The following is a 25,225-nucleotide window of genomic DNA, read 5'->3' as shown; positions in this document are numbered from 1 at the left end:
CTCAGCTTCACAATCTGTCCTTCCAGTGAGCACTCAGGGCTGATTTCCTTCAGAATGGAGAGGTTTGATCTTCTTGCAGTCCATGGGACTCTCAAGAGTCTCCTCCTGCACCATAATTCAAAAGCATCAATTCTTCGGTGATCAGCCTTCTTTATGGTCCAGCTCTCACTTCCATACATCACTACTGGGAAAACCATAGCTTGTACTAAATGGACCTTTGTTGGCAAGGTGATGTCTCTGCTTTTTAAGATGCTGTCTAGGTTTGTCATTGCTGTCATTGCTTTCTTTCTTAGCTTGTGATGGATTTGGTCATGTTTAGGGCATCCTTTTTCACCTGGATGCCCCTCCAGATGTCTTCAACTGCAACTCCCTTCAGCTTCAGCTAGCATGGCCAATGGCCAGGGATGATGGGAGTTGTAGTCCGAAATGTCTGGAGAGCTGCAGGTTGGGAAAGGCTGGTCTAGGGTTTGGAAAAATGTTAAGGTTGGCTTCCTGGAAGAAACGTACTCTACTGCTGTCCTTCATAGATATTTGGATCAGGGATAAGGAACCCATGGTCCTCCAGATGCTGTTGGACTACACCTCACATCATCCATAACCATTGGCCAGGCTGGCTGGGCTGATGGGAGCTGGATACAATTTTAATCTCAAATGACATTCAAAAGGAAAGGGAGCAGCAACTGGACAGAAACTTCACAGCACAGACAATTTCTGTGGGTCTCCTCAGCTGATTTACTTTTGGACCTTGTCCTATAGCAAAGCAGCTTGTAAAATTCTGAATGCTGAGGGATGGGAGATAACAAGTGCCACAAAATCTCCTTGTTGCATTTGCTACAGCAGACTCAGCATGACTCCCCGTCTGGAGTTTGCCACCTTGCAATAACAGCAGACAGTAGACCAATCCCTGTCCTCTACCCACAACTATTTGCATTGTTAGTCATGACTGACACCAAATGAGTAGGGTACAATACTTTGGAAAGTTCATTTGAAAAAGGAACCTGTTCTAAGTCTTGTTCATCCTGTCCAAAAAGGAACTAGTTCCACTTCCACTTTGTCCTTTCCCAAAATGAACCAGATTAGTTAAAATTCATTTAGATGAACTTTTTAGTTCATTAAAAGGTCATGCATCATCCCCTGTACCCAGCATTTGAATTTTACAAATTTATTGCTAAAGGGTAGGATCCAAAAGTAAATAAGGGAACCACGTTCTTCCTATATTTTTACAATGGTACCTCTGGTTACGTACTTAATTCATTCTGGAGGTCCATTCTTAACCTGAAACTGTTCTTAACCTGACGCACCACTTTAGCTCATGGGGCCTCCCGCTACCGCCACGCCACTGGAGCACGATTTCTGTTCTCATCCTGAAGCAAAGTTATTAACCCAAGGTACTATTTCTGGGTTAGTGGAGTCTGTAACCTGAAGTGTATGTAACCTGAAGGGTATGTAACCTGAGGTACCACTGTACTTCCAAAGCTGTTCCAGTTGGAAGAGAATTTCTTCCAGGGAAGATACAGGATATAACTCACACTCCTTCTTTCTGATTGCCTAGCAACAGTGATTAAATTACTAAGCAATTTTAGCAACAGCAGCGCTTCCATATCTGCCTAATAAACCGTAGAATATAGCCTCCACATTTTGTTTGCTAACTTTCTTTATAGGTGTGCCATTGACTTTTTCTAAATATAAAAAATGAAAATGAAAGCTAAGCGTCCTCCTGCTTTGGAAACAGGGAATGAAGATGAACTAGAAATAACTCAAAGTTCTGCTCCAAATGAACTTAATTCACCTTTAGTTCACCCAGGAATTATGGGAACTACTTTCAGGTGTAGTTTGGCAATTTTGTAACTAGTTCAGTGAACCGATGTGGCTTGGAGGGGGGGGGCCATAGCACATGCTTTGTTGGCAGAAAATCCCAGATTCAATCCCTCGCGCATTGATGCAAAACAATCTTAGCTGGCAGAGCTGGGGAAAGTGGCTCCCCTGGGACCTTCGAGAGCCACTACCATCCAGAACAGACAATACCAGCAGAGCGTAAGACATTTCTTTTATTGTTAACTTACAAAATTCAGGTCTGGGTTACCTTTGTGCAAAGTGATGTTTTCAGAGGGTTGGGGGGTTTTTTTAGGTCACAGTATGCCTAGAATATGATAGTGTAGTCGAACCAGTCTACCTTTCTCCAAAAGTAGTTGAAAGATGGCGAGTTCAGAAGAGGGCTTTGAACTGCTTACTCAGATGTTCCTTGAACACAAGATCATACAATGCTACCATCCCATCCCTCGGGACCCTACTGCTTTGGCAAGGATGTTCTTCTGACATACGTACAAGGTTCTAACAGCCAGGCAGATGTTTTGATCCTGCGTTGCTTAAAAGATGCCAGAACGTTATTGAAATCAAATAGCTCTGTGACTTCTGCATAAATAAACCTGTCTAGACGCTTGGATGATATCTGGTGAAGCTAACCATGAAGCTAATGCCCACCCCATTTTTTTGCAAGAAAAGGTGGCAGGAGATCTATGTACATTCCATAACTGTGTTTTTATGCAGACCCATCTTCTTTAAAGGGACGCGGGTGGCGCTGTGGGTTAAACCACAGAGTCTAGGACTTGCCGATCAGAAGGTCGGTGGTTCGAATCCCCACGACGGTGTGAGCTCCCGTTGCTCGGTCCCTGCTCCTGCCAACCTAGCAGTTCGAAAGCACGTCAAAGTGCAAGTAGATAAATAGGTACCACTCCAGCGGGAAGGTAAACGGCGTTTCCGTGCACTGCTCTGGTTCGCCAGAAGCAGCTTAGTCATGCTGGCCACATGACCCGGAAGTTGTACGCCGGTTCCCTCGGCCAATAAAGCAAGATGAGTGCCGCAACCCCAGAGTCGGCCATGACTGGACCTAATGGTCAGGGGTCCCTTTACCCTTTACCTTTATCTCCTTCTTTGGCCTTTGGTCACGTCCCCTTTTTAATTTGGATCCTGTTATTTCCTTAAATATAGGGAGTCCTGTTTTAGGGATGAGGAACCTGTGTCCCTCCATGTGCATTTGGATTCCCAACTCCCATTACTCTGTTCCAGCATGGTCACCGGTCAGGGATGGTGAGATCAACATCTGGAGGGTTACAGGTTCCTCATACCTGGGCTAGATGGCTAACAGGTGTCGTCCCAAAGTATGTTTTGAAGGCACCTTGCCTAAACTAAGTAAGTTTGGGTCCGGGAAGTGCCTTCTATAGAGCACCGTAGGCTCAACGATCAAAGGAATGCAGGACATGAATGAAGGCTTACAAAAGTTGCTTAGCAGAATCATACCAGTGTAAGTTATTGGTGAAGATGCTTATCTGAGTTAAAGAAACTTCTCTGTTGATCACCTGGAACCAATTTTTCCCCACCATGGGTGAGTAGTAGGCAAGTGGCTGTTTACAAACTTGGTTTCTTATAATCAATTTTCTGTTATTTAACTCTACACACACACACACACACACACACACACACACACACACAGAGAGAGAGAGAGAGAGTTTCTAGACTGATGTAGAAAACAGGAGTTACTTGCAAATAAGTGGCCTCACCTTTTAGTAAGCTTTGTTATTCCGGATTTCTAAAGAAAAACATTCAACTACTGAGCAAGTACATCTTGAAACAGCACACCGTGCAAAGAAGGACATTTTAGCAGGTTTCGTTACGCCGCGGTTATGAGCAAGAAGAGCACTTAACCAACGGGAGAATAATTTTAACTACCATAAATAAATAAATGTTAAAGCAGTACACCATGTAAGCCATCCATTAGCAGCGCACTCAGCAAGACAGACATTGACTTTCTGCCATGTTGTTATCTAAAAAATCATTAGTGGGATTATTTTATTCCCAATTCCCTGTGTTCCTCCCCTCCCCCTCCCCCCACCAAAAAGCTATTAAATCCTTTCAAAAAGATCCATCTAGAATGTTCCTATAAAATGTATTATATCAGCAGTAGCTGAAAAGCCCACAAACAAATTTAAAGAACCCAAACGAATGCAGATTGATTTAGATTCATGAACCCTGGTATTCTGTTGCTGGGAATGAACAGCAAAGTACTCTACCACCCGTATCATGTTAGCTAGTTCAATGCTGAAGGCTGGATGTGCCAGGGATAATCTCAGGCACCTTCAAACAGGGCTTGGAAGCACCCTGCACTGCTGGGGGTTGGACTAAATGATAATAATAATATGATAATAATTTATTATTTACACCCCGCCCATCCAGCTGGGTTTCCCCACAGGCATCTAGTTGACTACTGTAAGAACAAGATGCTGGACTAGTTGGACCATTGACCTGGTCCAGCATCTCTTCTGAAGTTCTTATTTTCGTGTGCAAGGAAAAAGGAGCCGGGAATGGATGTGGCTTGCAGTTGAGTGAGGAGTGTCCTTGCATAGCCTAGATTTTGCCCTAGGCTTCCAGATACGTTTCCCTGTAGCGCTAAAACCCCCACGAGACAGAATGTTCTTTGAATCCAGATTCTTCCCTTGCGTGACCCAGGGGAGGAGAACCCTGTCGTAGCGTCCCTTTCTTCAGGATGTTGTAGGTTTTAACACCGAAACCAAAAGCCGTGGCACTGCGGTGCTTTTTCTTTTTCTTTTTTTTAAATAAATTTTTATTAAAGTTTTAACAAACCAACCAAACACAATAACAAACAAAGAAAAACAAAAAAGACATAATAGAAAAAAAACACAAGCATAAAACACGTATAGATTCAATTTTTACTTCCTTATAACTTACTTTCCCGACTTCCTCATACCTTCCCTTTCTGTATTCTAATTTCTGATTAGATTATCAACAAATCCTTCCCTTACTTTTAACATAATTTTAATATTATTTATATTCTTTAAATTATCCCTTGCCGCTATTAACCCCTTATTTTATAATCCAACGTCATTCTAACTTTCATTAATTTTACAATGTTTCTTTAAATACTCTTTAAATTTTTTCCAATCTTCTTGCGCCGTGTCTCTTCCCTGGTACGGCGGTGCTTTTTCTTGCCTCGGTTTCCCTTGCGTACAAATGAGGACCCATCATTTCCCCTTTGGCAGGCGCCTAATTAAAGGGAGGGTGGGAATATAACAGATGCCTTCTCTGCAGTTTGCCACTCCGCACAACTTTGGAACAGTGGCTATTTTTAATGTAGCAGTTGGTGAATTAAATGAGGTGAAACCTATTCTGGTTCCTGCAAGAAGCTCCCATAAATATTTATTTTCAGGGCTGTGTGCATTCTATGTATCTTTAGAATAGCTGTGGATGTGTCAGGTCCAATATATGCCAGGATCTCTGGATTAATGCAAATGCTTTCTTAACCCTGGGCCTCGGCCCAGTATACCTGAAGGAGCATCTCCACCCCCATTGTTCAACCTGGACACTGAGGTCCAGCGCCGAGAGCCTTCTGGCGGTTCCCTCACTGCAAGAAGCGAAGTTACAGGGAACCAGGCAGAGGGCCTTCTCAGTAGTGGCTCCTGCCCTGTGGAACGCCCTCCCATCAGATGTCAAAGAAATAAACAGCTATCTGATGTTTAGAAGACATCTGAAGTCAGCCCTGTATAGGGAAGTTTTTAAATGACTGATGTTTTAATGTATTTTTAATCTCCTGTTGGGAGCCGGCCAGAGTGGCTGGGAAAGCCCAGCCAGATACGATACGATAATCTTTATTGTCATTGTCTCATACAGAACAAAATTGAAAAAATCTACATCAGACATTCAAAAACCAACAAGCCTGCTATCCCAGCAATCCCAGCCTGGTTAGCCCCATAAAAACCCTGATACCCCATAATTAAATACAGTATATTCCCATAGAGACTACCTTACACTGGGTGGGTAATAATAATAATAATAATAATAATAATAATAATAATAATGTCGAAGTCACAACTGTCCCGCTCCGCTCTGCAGAGGTGTTGTAAAAGTGCCTCTGCTCCCCCTTCCAAAGTGGCTAAAATCAGGGTGCAAAGGGGAGACCCCCCTCCTGAACCCAGGTTCTCACCTTCAACCCTTTATTTCTTCCTCTTCTTCTGACCGATCCTGCCAGTCCAAACCCGATTCCAACAGCTCTGTGGGGCTCTGACACCAGGCATGTTTTAACTGAACTTTCCCTGCTGCTTTCCCAGGTAAAGGTGATGTGTTTGGGGACATCTTCTGGAAGGAGACCACTCTGGCCCACGCCTGCGCCAATGTGCGGGCCCTGACCTACTGCGATTTGCACATTATCAAGCGGGAAGCCTTGCTGAAAGTCCTGGACTTTTATACAGCTTTTGCAAACTCCTTCTCCAGGAATCTCACACTCACCTGCAACCTGAGGAAACGGGTAAGATATCGTCGTTTTGATTTTGATGGTTAGGCATTCATTTACGGATCACATGTGTCTCAAGGAAATTTGCAAACCTATGGTAAGACAGCTAAGAATACTATTGAAAACACGAATGCAACACACAGTCAAGATAGGTTTAACAGCAATGCAAAATGAACACTTAAGGCCAGTGGTGTAGCGTGGGTTGTCAGAACCCGGGGCCAGGCTAGTAATTTGCGCCCCCTAACCCATGGATTTTAGCACTCGAGTCTCTTCCACTAGAGCTGCGAGTGCGAGCGAGCGCCCCCCAGATGTTGCGCCCGGTGCGGCTGGCCCCCCCCCCTGCACCCCCATGCTACGCCACTGCTTAAGGCACATATATTTTCACCTAGCAGGAGAAAATGTGTTGGGGGGGGATGTCTTCAATTGTTTCTGGAAAGCACAAATCGTGAATGTGTCTCCTAACTCAATGGAGAAGCTATTCCATAAAACAGAGGCAGCCCCAATGAATGTTACTCTGGAGCAGATTTCTGATATTTCAAGAATTTTTAATAAAATGTGTCCTGAGAGCATGATGCAGAATGGTCCTCTGAGTTGTAATTTGGTGAAGGCACTAAGATTCGACAGCCTGCAATCCCATAATCATGTCACAGAGGATGATTTTGTATTAGACACAGCATCCTAAGTATCATAGTTTCTACGACTACTACTTTTAAAGCAAGTTTCTAGTCCTTAGGATGACAAAGATAGAGCTGCAAGTGTGTGGCAATGTCTAAACACCCCAGAAGCTATCCTGCCCAGGATAGAATATCTAGATCTTTAGTAGCTTCTATTGTTTTTAGAGCTCATGATGATTAACAACTGCAGAATGAGTTATCCAAAATAAATAAGGACTGCCTCCTTGACAATAGTCAAGGAGCAAATTAACTTGGAAGACAGTTGGGTTTTTGTTTTGCTTTGTTTTTTGCTTGCTTGTTTTTAAAGATTTTATTTGCTTTTTTATTTAATCATGTCATCAATGCATACTGTGTTACAATCAAGTACAAGGTAATAAGGGGGGGGGGGGGGACTTTAAAGACAGTTAAGATTCCAGGCAGAGTCCCAACACAACCCAACACAACCAGGAAGCCTTGTGCCAGGGAACTGACATCAGAGCTAGAGGCGTGGGGAAGGCTCTCAAATGATGCTGGAGAAGGGCCCAGCAGGGAGAGAGCCAGCTCAGTAGAGGGGGAAGCAAATCAGCGCAACACCAGGGATAAAGGGGGGCAGAGGGGGGAATCGGCGAGAGGGCTCCAGGACTCTTCACTGGACACCAGCGGGGAGAGCACAGGTCCTCCGCTACCCATGCCCTCTCTGCACAGAAGACTTCCGCGCAGTGAGAGTAGGAGGAGACTGGGCGTCAAACAACTTTTATGTTGGAAGAGGTTTAAGAAACGCCCACTGACGGATTCTGCCAGTGACTGAGGCAGCCACGGAGAGAAGGGCTGTCCAGTCAGAAAGGTTTAACAAAGCAATTTAGCCTGGAGAGGCGGCAGCTTACGCACGAGCAACCCCATACGCATTACACCTTGCATAGGTGCTTCTTTCCCAGGGAGATCCTGAAAATAATACGAGTGGGTGGGGCCAGTCCAGAACCTAATAACACATTACTGCCCAGGTATGTGCTCTCAACCACAGTTCTTGTAGCACATTGCATGGTGGTAGCTCTGCAGAGAACTGATGGCTTCCTATAAGAAAGATGCACATGGCCGGATGCTATGGGGGGGAGGAAGATCAATGGTCACAAATGAGTTTGAAACAGCCCTTCGGTTTTTTGGCTGTTTGCCTCTAGCTTATCTGGGGATCATGCAACCCAAATATTTATACCTATGGGACCGCCTCTCCTGGTATGCCCCGCGGAGGACCTTAATGTCCACAAATGACAACATTTTGGAGGTCCCAAGTCACAAGGTGGATAGATTGGTCTCAACTAGGGCCAGGGCCTTTTCAGTACTGCCCCCAACTTGGTGGAATGCTCTGTCACAAGCGACTAGGGCCTTGCGGGACTTGACATCTTTCCGCAGGGCCTGCAAGACAGAGCTGTTCCGCCTGGCCTTTGGTTTGGACTCAGTCTGACCCTTATGTTTCCCTCCCCTTGTGGTTTTGATATATGGGCTACTTTTAAAATGAGGCTGCATTTTAAATTGCATTTTAAGCTTAAATTGGTTTTTTTGGGGGGGTGTCCCGCCCCCATTTACTGTAATTTGACTGGTGTTAGCTGCCCTGAGCTTGGCTCTGGTTGGGGAGGGCGGGGTATAAATAAAATGTATTATTATTATTATTAGACAGGGTGAGGCCTTTAAAATAGGCCCTGTGGATACAGAGTATGCATGTTCCATGGGGCCTCTTTTAAAAGACTCACCCTGTATAAGAAAATGTGTTTCTTTATACCCTTGAATAGGCGCAGAGCTGCCTTAAGAACAGAGAGTGTGTCAAGAAAGGGTGCCTTCCTGTTTATTTTGTAGTCAAGCCGCAGATCTCCCTGTCAATTAGCCTCCGTGGAAATAATACAGTATCTACACATGAATTAGCTATTAACGATATGCCTTTGGGACTGGGTTCAGCGATGCCTTCATTTTTATGCAGCTGGAGGGGGGGAGCGAAAGTTCTTTTTTTTATGTGGGTGTTCCTAAAACCATATTAATGAAGGTCATATAAATGTTATCTGCATGAAGAAATCTCATAATTGTGATGAATAGATTTATGGAGCATTAACTCTGGCACTTTTATGGCTGGAATGAATTTTTCTTTTCTCTGTAGCTCTGCTTTTTTATCGTGAGATAAAGAAGTTTGTAGCAGGCAAAACAAAACAAAACAAAAATACCCTCCAAATATTATAGTACGCTGTAATGCAATCCCCATATTAATACACAGATGGTATCGGTGGTAGCTGTGAATTTACGTCTGCAGAGCACTGGGTGTAATTCCAAAAAGGTGGAAGATATCGGCAAAACCTGTTGCTGTTTCACAACTTTCTGAATAGTTGCAGGACCTTAGCCAGACCTAGCAGAGTACACGCAGAATCCACGGAAGCAATTGGCGACATGGCTGCAGACAGGATGGATGAAGCAGGAACCAGGAACTTGTAGTGAGGTGTTTATTATATACAGTGGACTATTTACAGGAACAGAACAGAACACGGATCTTTAACTTGCTCTCTCATACACGACTCACAACTCCTGCACTCAAACTTGTACACTGACACATTCCAGTTAATGGGCCATTAATCATTATTCCCATGAGAGAGCTTGACCAATCAGGGAGCTGTCTCCATGCCTCTGTATCACCGGGCAAACTTACTCCTTCACATTGCCTTGGCTGTCGGCCAAACCCTTATTGACTCTGTGTGTGTAGCTGCACGTATACAGATTCCCAACAGAAGAACCATACCATCCATTAAGTATAGGGTCACTTCCTCTAGATCACTGGACTTCAGCTCATGGGCTGGGACTGTACCACCAGTAGTGTTGTAATGGTTAGAGTGCTGGACTGTGACTTGAGAGACCAGGGTTCAAATCCCCACTCAGCCAACCCTACCTGACAGGGTTGTTGTGAGGCTGAAATGGGGGCGTGGAGAATCATGAGCTCTTGGGAGGAAAAGGTGGTATAAATGTAACAAATAAACAAATGGCCTGATCCAAACTGGGTTGCAGCAGGAGCACCATGGGAAAAGATTCAGGAAGGGGTCCCCAAAGGCATGCTTGGGTGAGAAGAGCGGATCCTGGGTCAGAAAAAGTCAGGTGATGACTTCTCCAGATGTCATTGGACTACAGCTCCCATCAGTCCCAACCACCACCGCCAATGGCGGGGAGTGATGGAAGTTGAATAGGCCGCCTTCATTCTAATGTCTCAAACAAAAGGTTGCATATTTGCATTTTACCTCACCCCGCCTCCTTGAAATACAGCCTTGCAGCCTGAACGTGTGTGCCACATTTAATTCCAATATTTGGATTTTCAATGTAGTGGTTAGACTGGAAACAAACAAACCAAGAAGTTTACAAGTAGGGCTCCCGAAGAACCAAAGGCCTCAGTTAGGCCAACAAGCAACCACTAATAGCTTCACAATCAGCTTCATTGGATTGCCATGAGTTCCAATGTTATGAGAGAGAAAGAGAAAAAAAACTTTTCTCTGTCTACTCTCTCCATGCCATGCATGAGTCTATGGACCTTGATCATGCCTAGGTAAAGGTAAAGGTAAAGGTGGTTGTTGTTGTTTAGTCGTTTAGTCGTGTCTGACTCTTTGTGACCCCATGGACCAGAGCACGCCTGGCACTCCTGTCTTCCACTGCCTCCCACAGTTTAGTCAAACTCATGCTGGTAGCTCCGAGAACACTGCCCAACCATCTCGTCCTCTGTTGTCCCCTTCTACTTGTGCCCTCAATTCCCAACATCAGGGTCTATTCTATGGAGTCTTCTCTTCTCATGAGGTGGCCAAAGTATTGGAGCCTCAGCTTCAGGATCTGTCCTTCCAGTGAGCACTCAGGGCTGATTTCCTTCAGAATGGATAGGTTTGATCTTCTTGCAGTCCATGGGACTCTCAAGAGTCTCCTCCAGCACCAGAATTCAAAAGCATCAATTCTTCAGCGATCAGCCTTCTTTATGGTCCAGCTCTCACTTCCATACATCACTACTGGGTAAAGTTACCCCTGACCATTAGGTCCAGTTGCGGATGACTCTGGGGTTGCGTGCTCATCTCGCTCTATAGGCCAAGGGAGCCTACTCTTTAGCTAAAAAGTCCCAAATGCTGCAACCTTTCTTAATGGGGCAGTCTCTTGGTCACTTTGCCTGCCCTTTCCCAACTCTGCAGTATCCTTTTTGAGGTGAGGCAGCCAGAACCGTACACAGTACCTCTGGTTGCAAACAGGATCCGTTCCAGAGCCCAGTTCGCAACCTGAAAGGAACGCAACCCACGTCTGCGCACATGCGGGTTGCTATTTGTCACTTCTGCGCATGCGCGTGATGTCATTTTGCATGTCTGCGCATGCGCGAGTGGCGAAACCCGGAAGTAACCCTTTCTGGTACTTCCAGGTTACCATGGGACGTAACCTGAAAGAACATAACCTGAACCGAACGTAACAAGAGCTATGACTGTATTCTAAATGTGGTTGCACCTTAGATTTGCATAACATCATTAGGATATCAGCAGTTTTATTTTTTATTCCAGCATTGCAGGGGGCTGGACTAGATGACCCTTGGGTCCCTCCCAACTCTAAGATTCCATGATTTTCAGTTCCATCCCTAACGATCCCTTTCCTAACGATCCCTAGCATGGGACCTGCTCAGACAATATGGAGATTAGTGTATACCTGTGGTCTGCCTTCATATAACCATCTGCTTCCTGAGCTTAGACCTGGGCCCTTAGAGAGATGGAAAATCAGGGGAGATGAGAGAGACATCATATGGCTTTTACAATTTTTTTCTGAGGGCTAAGGTTCCTCCGTTCTTCCACAAGCTCATTTTGGCTGCGTATGTCGCTACGCAGCACCATTAGCTTGTTTTTGGAACTAGCACACCTCACCACCTGCATTCTAGTAGTCGTGTCTCTGCAACATCAAATTAGCTCCCGTATGATTTCTCTTGTGATTCTTTTGCAGCGTGCTCCACAAGGCAAGAGCACATAATGACAAAATAAATTACACACTGCATTTTTTATTTTTTAGTTCAAACGATGGCAAAGAGACTCTGCCGAACAGCAACAACAGAAACGCTGGCTGGTTTCTCAGCTCGGGTTTGACTGTGCCCATCTTGGGGGGGGGAAAGATTCAGTGACATGTTCTAGAGCTGCCTGACTTTGAGGCCTTTCCAGGGACCCAATTTGCTACTGTCAATACTTTTTGTTCTCAAACAGTTGTTTGCTCTTGCAGCTGTTAGAGATAAGGACTGGAAACATGTGCAGTGCTATTTTTATTTTTATTATCATCATCATCATCATTATCATCATTGTTGTTGTTATTATTATTGAATGTTTTTAAAGTTTGATCTTCTATTGTGCTTTTAATTCTGTTGGGAGCCACCCAGAGTGGCTGGGGAAACCCAGCCAGATGGGCAGGGTATAAATAAATAAATTATTATTATTATTATTATTATTATTATTATTATTATTATTATTATTAGCCACCCATCTGACTGGGTTGCGCCAGCCACTCTGGGCAGCTCTCAACAGAATATTAAAAACACAATAAAACATCAGCCATTTAAAACTTCCCTATCAGAGGTAGCATTATTATCCATTTACGATGGGCTGGAAGGTTCACAGGCTACGAAGGACTTGCTCACATATTTATTGACAGCTGCACAAGTTATTATATTTAGGAAATGGAAGGGGCAAGCAGAATATAAAATGGTATAAAGAGGTGTGGGATATTGCTATTAATTATAAAATAAACATGTGCCATTAAGGTAAGACAGGAAATATGCAGGAGAAATGATTTTGAGGAGATATGGAGGGTGTTTGTAGAATTTGTACAGTTAAAACAGAAAGGGGTCAAACCATCGCAAGAGGTGTTGAAATTTCTGGAGGTTGGATAGTTACAATGGAATGATATTGGTGGTGGAGTGCACATTTTTATTCTTATTCATTTATTACTATTACTTTGTCCAAATAAAATAAAATAAAAATAAAAAATTTAACAGTAAAGCGAGATGAGCGCTGCAACCCCAGAGTCGTCCGTGACGGGACTTAACGGTCAGGGGTCCCTTTACCTTTAAGTTATTGACCTTTGGGGGGGGAGGGGGAGTTGTTTTTCTTTTTGGGGGGGGAGCCAAAGTTGACTTCTTTTAGGAGAGGGAAATCGCTCACCTAAAACAATGATACGGCCTCGGTCCTGTATACCTGAAGGAGTGTCTCCACCCCCACCGTTCAGCCCGGACACCGAGATCCAGCGCCGAGGGCCTTCTGGCGGTTCCCTCATTGCGAGGTTACAGAGAACCAGACAGAGGGTCTTCTCGGTAGTGGCGCCCACCCTGTGGAACACCCTCCCTTCAGATGTGAAGGAAAGAAGCAGCTATCCTATCTTTAAAAGACATCTGAAGGCAGCCCTGTTCAGGGAAGTTTTTAATATTTAATGCTGTACTGTTTTTAACACTTGATTGGGAGCTGTCCAGAGTGGCTGGGGAAACTCAGCCAGATGGGTGGGGTATAAATAAATTATTATTATTATTATTATTATTATTATTATTATTATTATTATTACGATGCAGTGCTGACGACTGCTTTCGTTTTCTATACCATTTGACGCTACAGACTAACACAGGGGCAGAGGAAGGGGACGGGGAATTTCCTTGCATTGCTTTTCACTTCCGCCAATATAGAGGGTCCCGTGATCGACCACGGTCAACACTGATTGTCCGGGGATAGATCTGTTGATAATAATAATAATAATAAATTTTATTTATATCCCGCCCTCCCCAGCCGAAGCCGGGCTCAGGGCGGCTAACAACAATAAAACAGTACAAAAGGTACAGCATAAACAACACTCTAAAATCATTCATTATAAAATTAATTAATTCAAGCCACTGGCAACCATTGGGCCAGAGCTCCGCGAAGATTGCCGAGGGAGGGAGTCAGGCTGTGCCCTGGCCAAAGGCCTGGTGGTACAGCTCTGTCTTGCAGGCCCTGCGGAAAGATGTCAAGTCCCGCAGGGCCCTGGTCTCTTGTGACAGAGTGTTCCACCAGATCGGAGCCACAGCCGAAAAAGCCCTGGCTCTAGTTGAGGCCAGCCTAACTTCTCTGTGGCCTGGGACCTTCAAGATGTTTTTATTTGAAGACCGTAAGTTTCTCTGTGGGGCATACCAGGAGAGGCAGTCCCATAGGTACGAGGGTCCTAGGCCATATAGGGCTTTAAAGGTTAAAACCAGCACCTTAAACCTGATCCTGTACTCCACCGGGAGCCAGTGCAGCTGGTATAGCACCGGGTGAATGTGATCTCGCAGCGAAGACCTCGTAAGGAGTCTCGCTGCAGCATTCTGCACCCGCTGGAGTTTCTGGGTCAGTCTCAAGGGCAGCCCCACGTAGAGCGAGTTACAATAATCCAGTCTGGAGGTGACCGCCACGTGGATCACAGTGGCTAGGTCAGGGCGAGAGAGGTAAGGAGCCAACTGCTTAGCTTGGCGGAGATGGAAAAATGCCGCCTTTGTTATAGCTGCAATCTGCGCCTCCATGGAAAGGGAGGTGTCGATCATGGTCGACCAGTTGGACATCCCTGTTGTACTACAATTCCCACCAACCCCAGCTAGCATGGACAATGGCCAGGGCCCCTGAGTGTTGGAGGGGAGCATGTTGACTGCCCATGTTCCAGAGAATGTATTTTGCAGGCAACTGAGCTACTGCAGGCGCAGTTCTCCTTGATTATGGAAAAGCGATATTTGACAAGAATCAATGTTGTTTCATTTTTGCTCACCTCTCAGCAGCCCTTGAAGGATTTTGTTTTAATGTTCTAAAATGTCATTGTTTTCAGCGCACAGTGCTTGGGGGGATGTCTTTATTTGAGTCTCAGTTATTGCCAAGTCCCTTCTCTGCCATCCAGTTTGCTCCTGGTGATTAACCTTTGCAAAGCATGTGTGGGTCTTCGTTAACTACTGAAAAAAAGAAAAGCATCATGATTGTGATTGTTAATTATTTACATAGAGCCGCCCAGGGGCACAGCGCTGCCAATAAAAGAGTTCCTTAGTAAGAGCAACAAAGTGAGTTGCATCTGCGAGCTGTAGTATTTAAAGCTGCAGGCTTGAAGGGCTTAACTGGCAAATTATTTATTTACTTGCAGTTTTCTTCCCCTGCTGTTTTAGCTGCCGTCCCCAAAGGCAGCTCACAATAACCAATAATGAGACAGTCCCTGCTGTGGGGTTTGCATTCCAAAAGACATGACAAGAAAGGAAAAGGGGTTGGGAGGGAGAAGGAAAAAAGCAAATTTGGGCACAAGTTCTTCGTTACAAAGTTCTGGTAAGTGTTCTTTCTAACAGGGTTGGTTGCAGAAAGCTCTCTGTGGTTGCTTCGTGTCACGGTTCTCTCTTCCTTGTCGTATGCTAGAGCTGTAACTCTGTGGGGATGTGCATAAAACTAGGATAGGATATACTGTATTTTTCCGTGTATAAGACGAGCCCTATTTTTTCAGCCCAAAATTTAAAAATCTATAATCGCAACATTCTGTGTTTAAGACAATTCCCAATTTTAAACTTAAATTTTTTTAGGGGAAATATAGTCTTATACACGGCAAAATACAGTTATTTCTTAGATATTATCTTTCCCAACTCACGTTTGCGAGTTCAGCAGAGTACATAATAATAATAATAATAATAATAATAATAATAATAATAATAATAATAATTTATTATTTATATCCCGCCCATCTGGCTGAGTTTCCCCAGCCACTCTGGGCGGATCCCAATCAGTGTTGAAAACAGTACAGCGTTACATATTAAAAACTTCCCTGAACAGGGCTGCCTTAAGATGTCTTCTGAATGTCAGGTAATTATTTATCTCTTTGACATCTGATGGGAGGGCGTTCCACAGGGCGGGCGCCACTACCGAGAAGGCCCTCTGTCTGGTTCCCTGTAGCCTTACTTCTCGCAATGAGGGAACCGCCAAAAGGCCCTCGGCGCTGGATCTCAGTGTCCGGGCTGAACGATGGGGGTGGAGACGCTCCTTCAGGTATACAGGACCGAGGCTGTTTAGGGCTTTAAAGGTCAGCACCAACACTTTGAATCATGCTCGGAAACGTACTGGGAGCCAATGCAGATCTCTCAGAACCGGTGTTATGTGGTCCCGGCGGCCACTCCCAGTCACCAGTCTAGCTGCCGCATTCTGGATTAATTGCAGTTTCCGGGTCACCTTCAAAGGTAGCTCCACGTAGAGCGCATTGCAGTAGTCCAAGCGTGAGATAACCAGAGCATGCACCACTCTGGCGAGACAGTTCGCGGGCAGGTAGGGTCTTAGCCTGCGTACCAGGTGGAGCTTTTTCGGCAAAAATAAGGGAGCTGTTGATATGCTAGCTTTAGCCTTTTAATTTAAGTAATCCAGGATGCTTTGCTGTAGACTGGGTTTCCTGTTCTTTCTCTCCCTTAGAACAATAAAAATGTGAAACAGTCTTCTTATAAGTAAAGGCAGATTCACTCGCTCAGTGTCACAGTAGCAGTCTTGAGGCAGGCTTAAAATCTAGTTACAGAAATATAGTTTAGATTAGGATTGGGGTCTGAGCTGTGACTCAGACTCAACACATGTCCTACATCCCTAGTCATTGATGGAGCATCAAAGGGAACAGATCAGATAGCAGGGATCAGAGAGAGAGAGAGAGAGCAGGCTGGGGATGTGAATCAGTTTATATAGGTTGTGCCTCTTTACCTGGCTGAACACAGTGGGAGTGGCTCTCACCGGGAGGGTGTCTTACAGACCCTGTGAGATCCAGTTTCCTCTCTGTGTGTACCTTTCTAGCATTCAGAAGTAGTTGGTTTTGGCTGCCTTCTTTTAGATATCCCACAAACTTGGTGACAGAGTGTCTGCTTTGCATGCAGAAGAACCTGAGTTCAATCCCTCAGCATCTCAAGGTGTGGCTGGGAAAAGCTCCTGCTTGAAACCTTGGAAAGCCACGGCCAGTTACCATGGATAGTACTAAGCTGGGTGGATTAATGATCTGGCAAAATATGATGCTGCTTTGCTCATTTCTATATACAGTGGTACCTTGGTTATCAAACTTAATCCATTCCAAATTAAGTTCCAAAACCGTTCCAAAACCAAAGCGTTCCAAAACCAAGGTGCACTTTCCCATAGAAAGTAATGCAAAACAGATTAATCCGTTCCAGGCTTTAAAAAACAACCCCTAAAACAGCAATTTAATTTCACTATGAATATACTTCTTCTTCATTGTATTTCAGTTCAACAATTACTTTGATAAAATAACGTATTTTGTTATGGGCTTTAGATACCTTTTAGGTCCATAAATGACCATATAGCATATAGGTAAAGGTAAAGGTACCCCTGCCCGTACGGGCCAGTCTTGCCAGACTCTAGGGTTGTGCGCTCATCTCACTCTATAGGCCGGGAGCCAGCGCTGTCCGCAGACACGTGGCCAGCGTGACAAGCTGCATCTGGCGAGCCAGCGCAGCACACGGAACGCCGTTTACCTTCCCGCTAGTAAGCGGTCCCTATTTATCTACTTGCACCCGGGGGTGCTTTCGAACTGCTAGGTTGGCAGGCGCTGGGACCGAACGACGGGAGCGCACCCCGCCGCGGGGATTCGAACTGCCGACCATGCGATCGGCAAGTCCTAGGCGCTGAGGTTTTACCCACAGCGCCACCCGCGTCCCACCCATATAGCATATATTTGACACAAAAAACAGCAACAATTTGTTGTTGGCAAAGGACAGCTGGACATATAAAGGGCCCCATTACCTTCAGTAACTAAGGGCCTCATCAAACCTAAATCCGGCCCTGCGTTGGCCACTGAGAGAACAGGATTTTGGATGAGATGGGCCCTTGGTCTGTTCCAGCTCTTCTTGTATTCTTTTGTTATTATTCCAGCTAACTCCGACTCACAAGCTCTCGGGTCTCTTGAACTCTCTGACAAGCATTTATATTTCCAAGGCAACTTATAATTCCATCATTTTGTAACAATAGCAAAGTAATTGAGGGCCTTGCAATTAGCATAACTATCAAATGTGATGCACTCAGGTCTGATTGCAGCTATGAGGGGGCCCTGGGCAAGGTGCCTCCCCCCCCCCAAAAAAGAGCACTGGTAGATAGCGAAAAATTCAATGTAGTTTTACTTTTGCATGTTTTGAAACAATACAGACACTGAAACGCAGCCAGTCTTGAAAAGCCACAATTCTGCAAATTTTGCAGTGCAGTTTTCTAACAAAGTAATGTGTACCACAAGGCATATACAGTGGTACCTCTGGTTACATACGCTTCAGGTTACATACGTTTTAGGTTACAGACTCCACTAACCCAGAAATAGTGCTACAGGTTAAGAACTTTGCTTCAGGATGAGAACAGAAATCATGCTCTGGCGGCGCAGCAGCAGCAGGGGGCCCCATTAGCTAAAGTGGTGCTTCAGATTAAGAACAGTTTCAAGTTAAGTACGGACCTCCGGAACAAATTAAGTACTTAACCCGAGGTACCACTGTACTAGGATAAAGTGTGCATATCTATGCGTCGATTAGTGAAGATAAGATACCAGAGAGCTTTGTTTTGCAAAAACATGTACAGTGGTACCTCGGGTTACATACGCTTCAGGTTACATACGCTTCAGGTTACAGACTCCACTAACCCAGAAATAGTACCTCGGGTTAAGAACTTTGCTTCAGGATGAGAACAGAAATCGCGTGGTGGTGGCGTGGCGGCAGCAAGAGGCCCCATTAGTGAAAGTGGTACCTCAGGTTTAGAACAGTTTCAGGTTAAGAACGGACCTCCAGAATGAATTAAGTTCTTAACCCGAGGTACCACTGTATGTTAGGGGGGAACTGCACACACAAATGTGCATGTTAGGAGAAATGTGTACCAAAACGCTGGCAAATTTTCAAGGGGCTTAAAAAAACAAACCACCAGCAGACGTGAAATGTGAAAAACTGAAGACTTTGGAGATGGGCAACAGAGAGAAACTGAAATCGACATATTCAGTCATCTCTAGTGTCTCTCAGCATCCTAGAGGAAGAATTTAAACGACTGGTGCCAACTTATGTGTAAAGCTTAACCCATAAAAATCAGCAAAATAGAGTTCTTGGTTTGCTAAAAGGTTTCCGTATGATTCGATTTTATGTTTATAGACTCCTTGTGCCGATGCCGTTAGGGCAAAGTGATAAATCAAAGATAAATGGCCCACTAGCCTGCAGTCTTAAAAAGCAGAGACATCACCTTGCCGACAAAGGTCCGTATAGTAAAAGCTATGGTTTTCCCAGTAGTGATGTATGGAAATGAGAGCTAGACCATAAAGAAGGCTGATCGCCGAAGAATTGATGCTTTTGAATTCTGGTGCTGGAGGAGACTCTTGAGAGTCCCATGGACTGCAAGAAGATCAAACCTCTCCATTCTGAAGAAGAAGAAGAAGAAGAGTTTGGATTTGATATCCCGCCTTTCACTCCCCTTCAGGAGTCTCAAAGCGGCTAACAATCTCCTTTCCCTTCCTCCCCCACAACAAACACTCTGTGAGGTGAGTGGGGCTGAGAGACTTCAGAGAAGTGTGACTGGCCCAAGGTCACCCAGCAGCTGCATGTAGAGGAGCGGAGACGCGAACCCGGTTACCCAGATTACGTGACTACCGCTCTTAACCACTACACCACACTGGCTCTCAAGGAAGGAAATCAGCCCTGAGGGCTCACTGGAAGGACAGATCCTGAAGCTGAGGCTCCAATACTTGGCCACCTCATGAGAAGAGAAGACTCCCTGGAAAAGACCCTGATGTTGGGAAAGATGGAGGGCACAAGGAGAAGGGGATGACAGAGGATGAGATGGTTGGACAGTGTTCTCGAAGCTACCAGCATGAGTTTGACCAAACTGCGGGAGGCAGTGGAAGACAGGAGGGCCTGGCATGCTCTGGTCCATGGAGTCACGAAGAGTCGGACACAACTAAATGACTAAACAACAACAGCCTGCAGTCTTGTCTTTCGGAAGCTGAATTCTGAGGCATCTATGGAAGATGCTGGACATCAAGGCATGATCAGAGGGCGTGTGTTGCCACAACCTGGCTGAAGCTACATCAGAAGGTCTGGAACACAGGGTGCTGCTTTCTACTGAGTGAGGCCACTGGTCCATCCACCTCCGTATTGTTGACACTGAACGGCATCAATTCTCTAGGGTTTCAGAAAGGGGAGATTCCCAGTTCTGTTCAGAGATGCCGGGGACTGAACACAGGACCTTCTGCATGCAAAGCAAATTCTCTACCACTGAGCTACAGCTCCCAAGGCAGGTTCAAACTCGAGTTCTCAGAGAACTCCCTTCTAGTGCTGTTCAGAAAAGGGTCAGTTATTGCAAGTGGCTTTTTAAAGAAAGCTCTCACCAGAAATGTGTGTGTGTGTGTGTACACACACACACACACACACACACACACACACACACAGAGTGAGGGGGAGGAGTATTTTTATTATTATTATTATTTTCTTGTTTTACAGAAGTAAGTGTAATGTGTCTCGTATTTTTTCCATGTAACATTTTTACAAATCCGTTTCATTTGTTGAGACATTAGGGGGAGAAAAGAAAGGGGGTGGAGGGGGAGGGGAAGATGGGTGGGGGTTGGGGTTGGGTGGCAATGTTTCTATTATGCTTAATGTATGTAGGGTTTGGTGTCAGCGTTGCTTGTGCTGTTCACTTGTGTTCCTTTGGTGGTGAGAGAGGTTGGGGTTGGCCTAGGGTGTGGCTGTTCATTTGTGGTTGGCTGTGGTGATCTTTGTTGTCGTGTGTGAATGGGGTGTGTGTGTGTTTTGGATCAGGTTAGCCATATTGATTTGTATGCTGTCGGTGGATTATTGTCATTGTCTTGTTGGGCTGTGTATGTGATAAAGGGGAGGCGTCTTCTTCTGTTTGTCCCCGTGTCAGTTTCAGTTTATTGGTTAATTTTTCTAGTAGGGCTGTTTCCCATACTATTTGGTACCATTGGTCCATGCTTACTCCTGACAGGTCTCTCCAGTGTCTGGTGGGGGGAAAGTATTTGATGCCCTGCTAAATTTGTCTGTTTGCCCTCTGACGAAGAAATGACCAGTCCATAATTTTAATGGTAGGTTTATTGTAGCTGTGAGAGACAGAATATCAACAGGAAAAACCCCAGAAACCCAGAAGACAGAAGTCAGAGATTGATGCGCATTATAAGGAGTGAAATAAGTATTTGATCCCTTTGCAAAAGATGCCTTAGTACTTGGTGGCAAAACCCTTGTTGGCAAGGTCAGCCGTTTCTTGTAGGTGGCCACCAGGTTTGCACACACCCCAGGAGGTCTTTTGTCCCACTCCTCTTTGCAGATCCTCTCAGTAAGGATTCGAGGCTGATGTGTAGCTACTCAAACCTTCAGCTCCCTCCACAGATTTTCGATGGGATTAAGGTCTGGAGACTGGCTAGGCCACTCCAGGACCTTAATGTGCTGCTTCTTCTTGAGCCACTCCTTGGTTGCCTTGGCCTTTTCTTCCTCTTAAGAGCGCAAAACTGATTTATAGTGTTTGTTGCAGTATATCAGAGTGTGTCTGTGTAGCTCTGCATGAGTACTAGGGCAGAACTTTAGTACTCCAAGGAGAATTTGGTTTGATTGACAGCCAATCGCCACTTCTGCTTCTCCCAGGTGCACGAAACAGCCTAGAATGGGGGCGAGGAAGTGTTTTTCAGTATTTTGTCTTCGTGTATTTTGTGTTTTTCATCTTCCATTTTTATGGTGTGAACCGCTCTGGGATTTGCAGGTGAAAGGTGGTGTACAAATTTAATTAATCAATTGATCGATTAATTAATTAGCAGTGATCATTTGAACACCGGATGCTAGATTCTTGGGAGCCATTCTCAAACAACAGTTCCTTTAATATGGGAGCATTGATCAGAGGTAATGTTGGTTGTACAAATGCCAGCCCAGGAAGAACACAAGAAACAATGACCTTCCAAAACAATGTGCTTTTTTATGGCCAAAATATAATTGGATCCTAAGGGAAACATTGCATGCATTAAGTTTGCTGAAAAAATTAGGTAGGGGAAGTAAATGAAAGAGTTCTTGGTATAACTGAGTCACAGTTGGAGTTCAGGAGCTGACTGCATTCCAAGAAAGGCGTCTGGAAAGGCTATGCCAATACTTGTGGTGAAGAACTCTATGTGCAAAGTAAGACATTTTAATAAATCTGTTGCTAGGCCTGCGCTGGACCTCACTTATTATTTACCAGAGGCACCAGCTTGCAAGAGGGGCCAGGGTGGATCCAAACTTGGTGGTCTGTCAGGCTTTGGGGAAGCGGATCCCTCCCCTGGTGGCAGTAAATAAGCGGATCAAATGAAAAGAGCATTTTTACCAGATTACTAGATAAGTTCTTTAATAATCACAGCAAGAGACAAAGGAATGCATATCTCTCTAAAAATGGCGTTGCTCCCAGTAAAGGTTTACCCCCTCCGTCCCCATTAATCTACATCAGGCACGTCCAAGTCTCTAGAGACTGCAATCTACCCCCAGTATAATAAAACTGGCAGTGATCTACCCATTGTCATTGCCCATAGTTGAGCTTTTTTTTTAGGGGAGAGGGAGCAGAGTTGTTGAGCTATTTTTATGAAGGCTTGACAAGAGTTATTGAGCTTTTTTTGTGGGGGGGGGGACCACAGTTGCCCAGCTTTCTTTGGGAAGGATTCCATAAATTCGCATTGCGAGCACTCAGGAGCAACCGGGCGATCCCTTTTTTAAATCCCGCGATCAACCTGGAGCACCTGGCAATACACCTGTCGATCACAGTTGGACATTGATGTCCAAAGTCCATACCGGGGGCCTAATCCAGCCCGGCGGTTGGTCTAATCCAGCCCCTGTGGCAGTTTATTTCCTGGGGTAAAATCCCCCCCCCAAAAAGCACTAGATGACCCTTGGGTCCCTTCCAACTCTACAGTGCTATGATTCTATATAATAGTCATAATAGCATGGCCAAGCATTATATTAGGGGAAGTTGCTTTGAAAAAAATGTGTATACTAGGCAAAAGTTCGCAATGAAAATTCAGATGGATTTTTTGGGGGGGGGAATAATTAATTACAAATTAATGTAGAGGACTGAACTGGAAAAATGGGAAGGAATTACAATTTGACAGATCTGCATCCCTCATAGCTTAGGAGCAAATGTCAAATTTGCAACTGTTTGGCAAATTTTGAACTGTGCCCAGATGCAAGCCTTTTTTTTTTTAATCCCCACCTTTTTATTTGCATACGCCAGTATTTGAGAAGCAAGGATCAATGACAATGTGGAAAAGGCAATTATCTTAGGTATATTTCAAACAGCCTGTGGAGGACTATCTGGCAGAAAAATCTCTTTCTGCAAAAGCACCAGTTTGAAGGAGGGCAGGTGTTTATGCAAGGGATCAGCTATAATGGTGCAGTCAGCTCATTACATAACCCAAAGCAGGGTGCGCTCTCTCTCCCCCTCTCCCCAACATCTCCTCTTGCAATTTAAGGACATTGTTTTAATGGCAAAATGTAGCTTTTCGTACACGGAGGATTATGCTGAATTTATTGGGAGGGCAATTTAAGCGCCAGAGGGATAGTTTGTTTTAAAGGCCGGCTTGCAAATCAAAGCGAAGCAACCTGAGAAAAACAGCCAGTTTAATAGCAGCTAAGAAGCTTCGCTTTGGGTCATCCATTAGCCGTCCCAAGACTTCCAATTAATAAAACGAGAGGAAGGTTTTCATGAGAAATAAGGGGAATAAAAGAGCCAGAAGCTGGATTTTGTGAGCACTCGCAGCCTTGAGTTATTTCGTTCGCTGCAGACACAACCCAGCCACTTTGCTGGCCCACAGGGGCAGAGCTAGGATGGGGGCAGGAGCTGAAAGACTGAACAGGGAAGCAAGAAGTTTGGGGAATTCAAATGTTGCCTCTGCCATGAATAAACTATGCAGCTTGAAGCAAAACCATTACCTGTCAGCCTCTGTCACCCAACTCTCAGCTGCAAAACGGGGATAACCATATTGACTCGCATTGCAGAGGTGTTGTAAAGATCACTGAGATAATGAAGGTGAAATAAATAAATAAATAAATACCCTGACCTAGCCACTGTGATCCACGCGACTGTCACCTCCAGACTGGATTATTGTAACTCGCTCTACGTGGGGCTGCCCTTGAGACTGACCCAGGAACTCCAGTGGGTGCAGAATGCTGCATCGAGACTCCTTATGGGGTCTTCGCTGCGAGATCACATTCACCCGGTACTATACCAGCTGCACTGGCTCCCGGTGGAGTACAGGATCAGGTTTAAGGTGCTGGTTTTAACCTTTAAAGCCCTATACGGCCTAGGACCCTCGTACCTACGGGACCGCCTCTCCTGGTATGTCCCACAGAGAAATTTACGGTCTGCAAATAAAAACATCCTGAAGATCCCAGGCCACAGAGAGGTTAGGCTGGCCTCAACTAGAGCCAGGGCTTTCTTGGCTGCGGCTCCAATCTGGTGGAACGCTCTGTCACAAGAGACTAGGGCCCTGCAGGACCTGACATCTTTCCGCAGGGCCTGCAAGACAGAGCTGTTCCACCAGGCCTTTGATCAGGGCACAGCCTGACCCCCTCCTCTGGCAATCTGCACAGAATGTTGCTTAATGGTTGCCATTAATTTGATTTTAATTAATTTTATAATGAATGTTTTTAGAATGTTGGATTATTTTGATTGTTGTTAGCCGCCCTGAGCCCAGCTTCGGCTGGGGAGGGCGGGATATAAATAATTATTATTATTATTATTATTATTATTATTATTATTATTATTATTAAATAATTTATACCCCACCCATCTGGCTGAGTTTCCTCAGCCACTCTGGGCTGCTCCCATTTGAGTGTTAAAAACAATACAGCATTAAATATTAAAAGCTTCCCTAAACAGGGCTGCCTTTTAAAAATAAGATAGATGCTTATTTCCTTCACATCTGAAGGGAGGGTGTTCCACAGGGTGGGTGCCACTACTGAGAAGGCCCTCTGCCTTGTTCCCTGTAACCTCACTTCTCGCAATGAGGGAACCGCCAGAAGGCCCTCGGTGCTGGATCTCAGTGTCTGGGCAGAACGATGGGGGTGGAGACGCTCTTTCAGGTATACTGGGCCAAGGCTGTTTAGAGCTTTAAAGGTCAGCACCAACACTTTGAATTGTGCTTGGAAATGTACTGGGAGCCATGCTTTTTAAAACCATGAACTGGAGGTTTTTAAGCAGAGGTAAGGAAAGTCATTGGGACGCGGGTGGCGCTGTGGGTAAAAGCCTCAGCGCCTAGGGCTTGT

At 45.0% G+C, this 25,225-nt stretch overlaps 1 protein-coding gene across 1 annotated transcript in view; it reads left to right on the top strand.

The window, feature by feature from the left end:
- KCNH5 (potassium voltage-gated channel subfamily H member 5) overlaps nucleotides 1-25,225 on the top strand; it is a 197,375-nt gene that overhangs the window by 156,092 nt on the left and 16,058 nt on the right. The window contains exon 10 of the mRNA XM_028741055.2: nucleotides 6,120-6,316. Within this exon, the coding sequence (XP_028596888.2) occupies nucleotides 6,120-6,316 (197 nt within the window). The remainder of the gene's footprint in view (nucleotides 1-6,119; nucleotides 6,317-25,225) is intronic.

This window comes from Podarcis muralis, chromosome 1 (assembly GCF_964188315.1).
Source record: "Podarcis muralis chromosome 1, rPodMur119.hap1.1, whole genome shotgun sequence".
NCBI classification, from domain to species: Eukaryota; Metazoa; Chordata; class Lepidosauria; order Squamata; family Lacertidae; genus Podarcis; species Podarcis muralis.
Note: the sequence above shows the minus strand (reverse complement) of the source record. Positions and strands in the feature narration are given on the sequence as shown.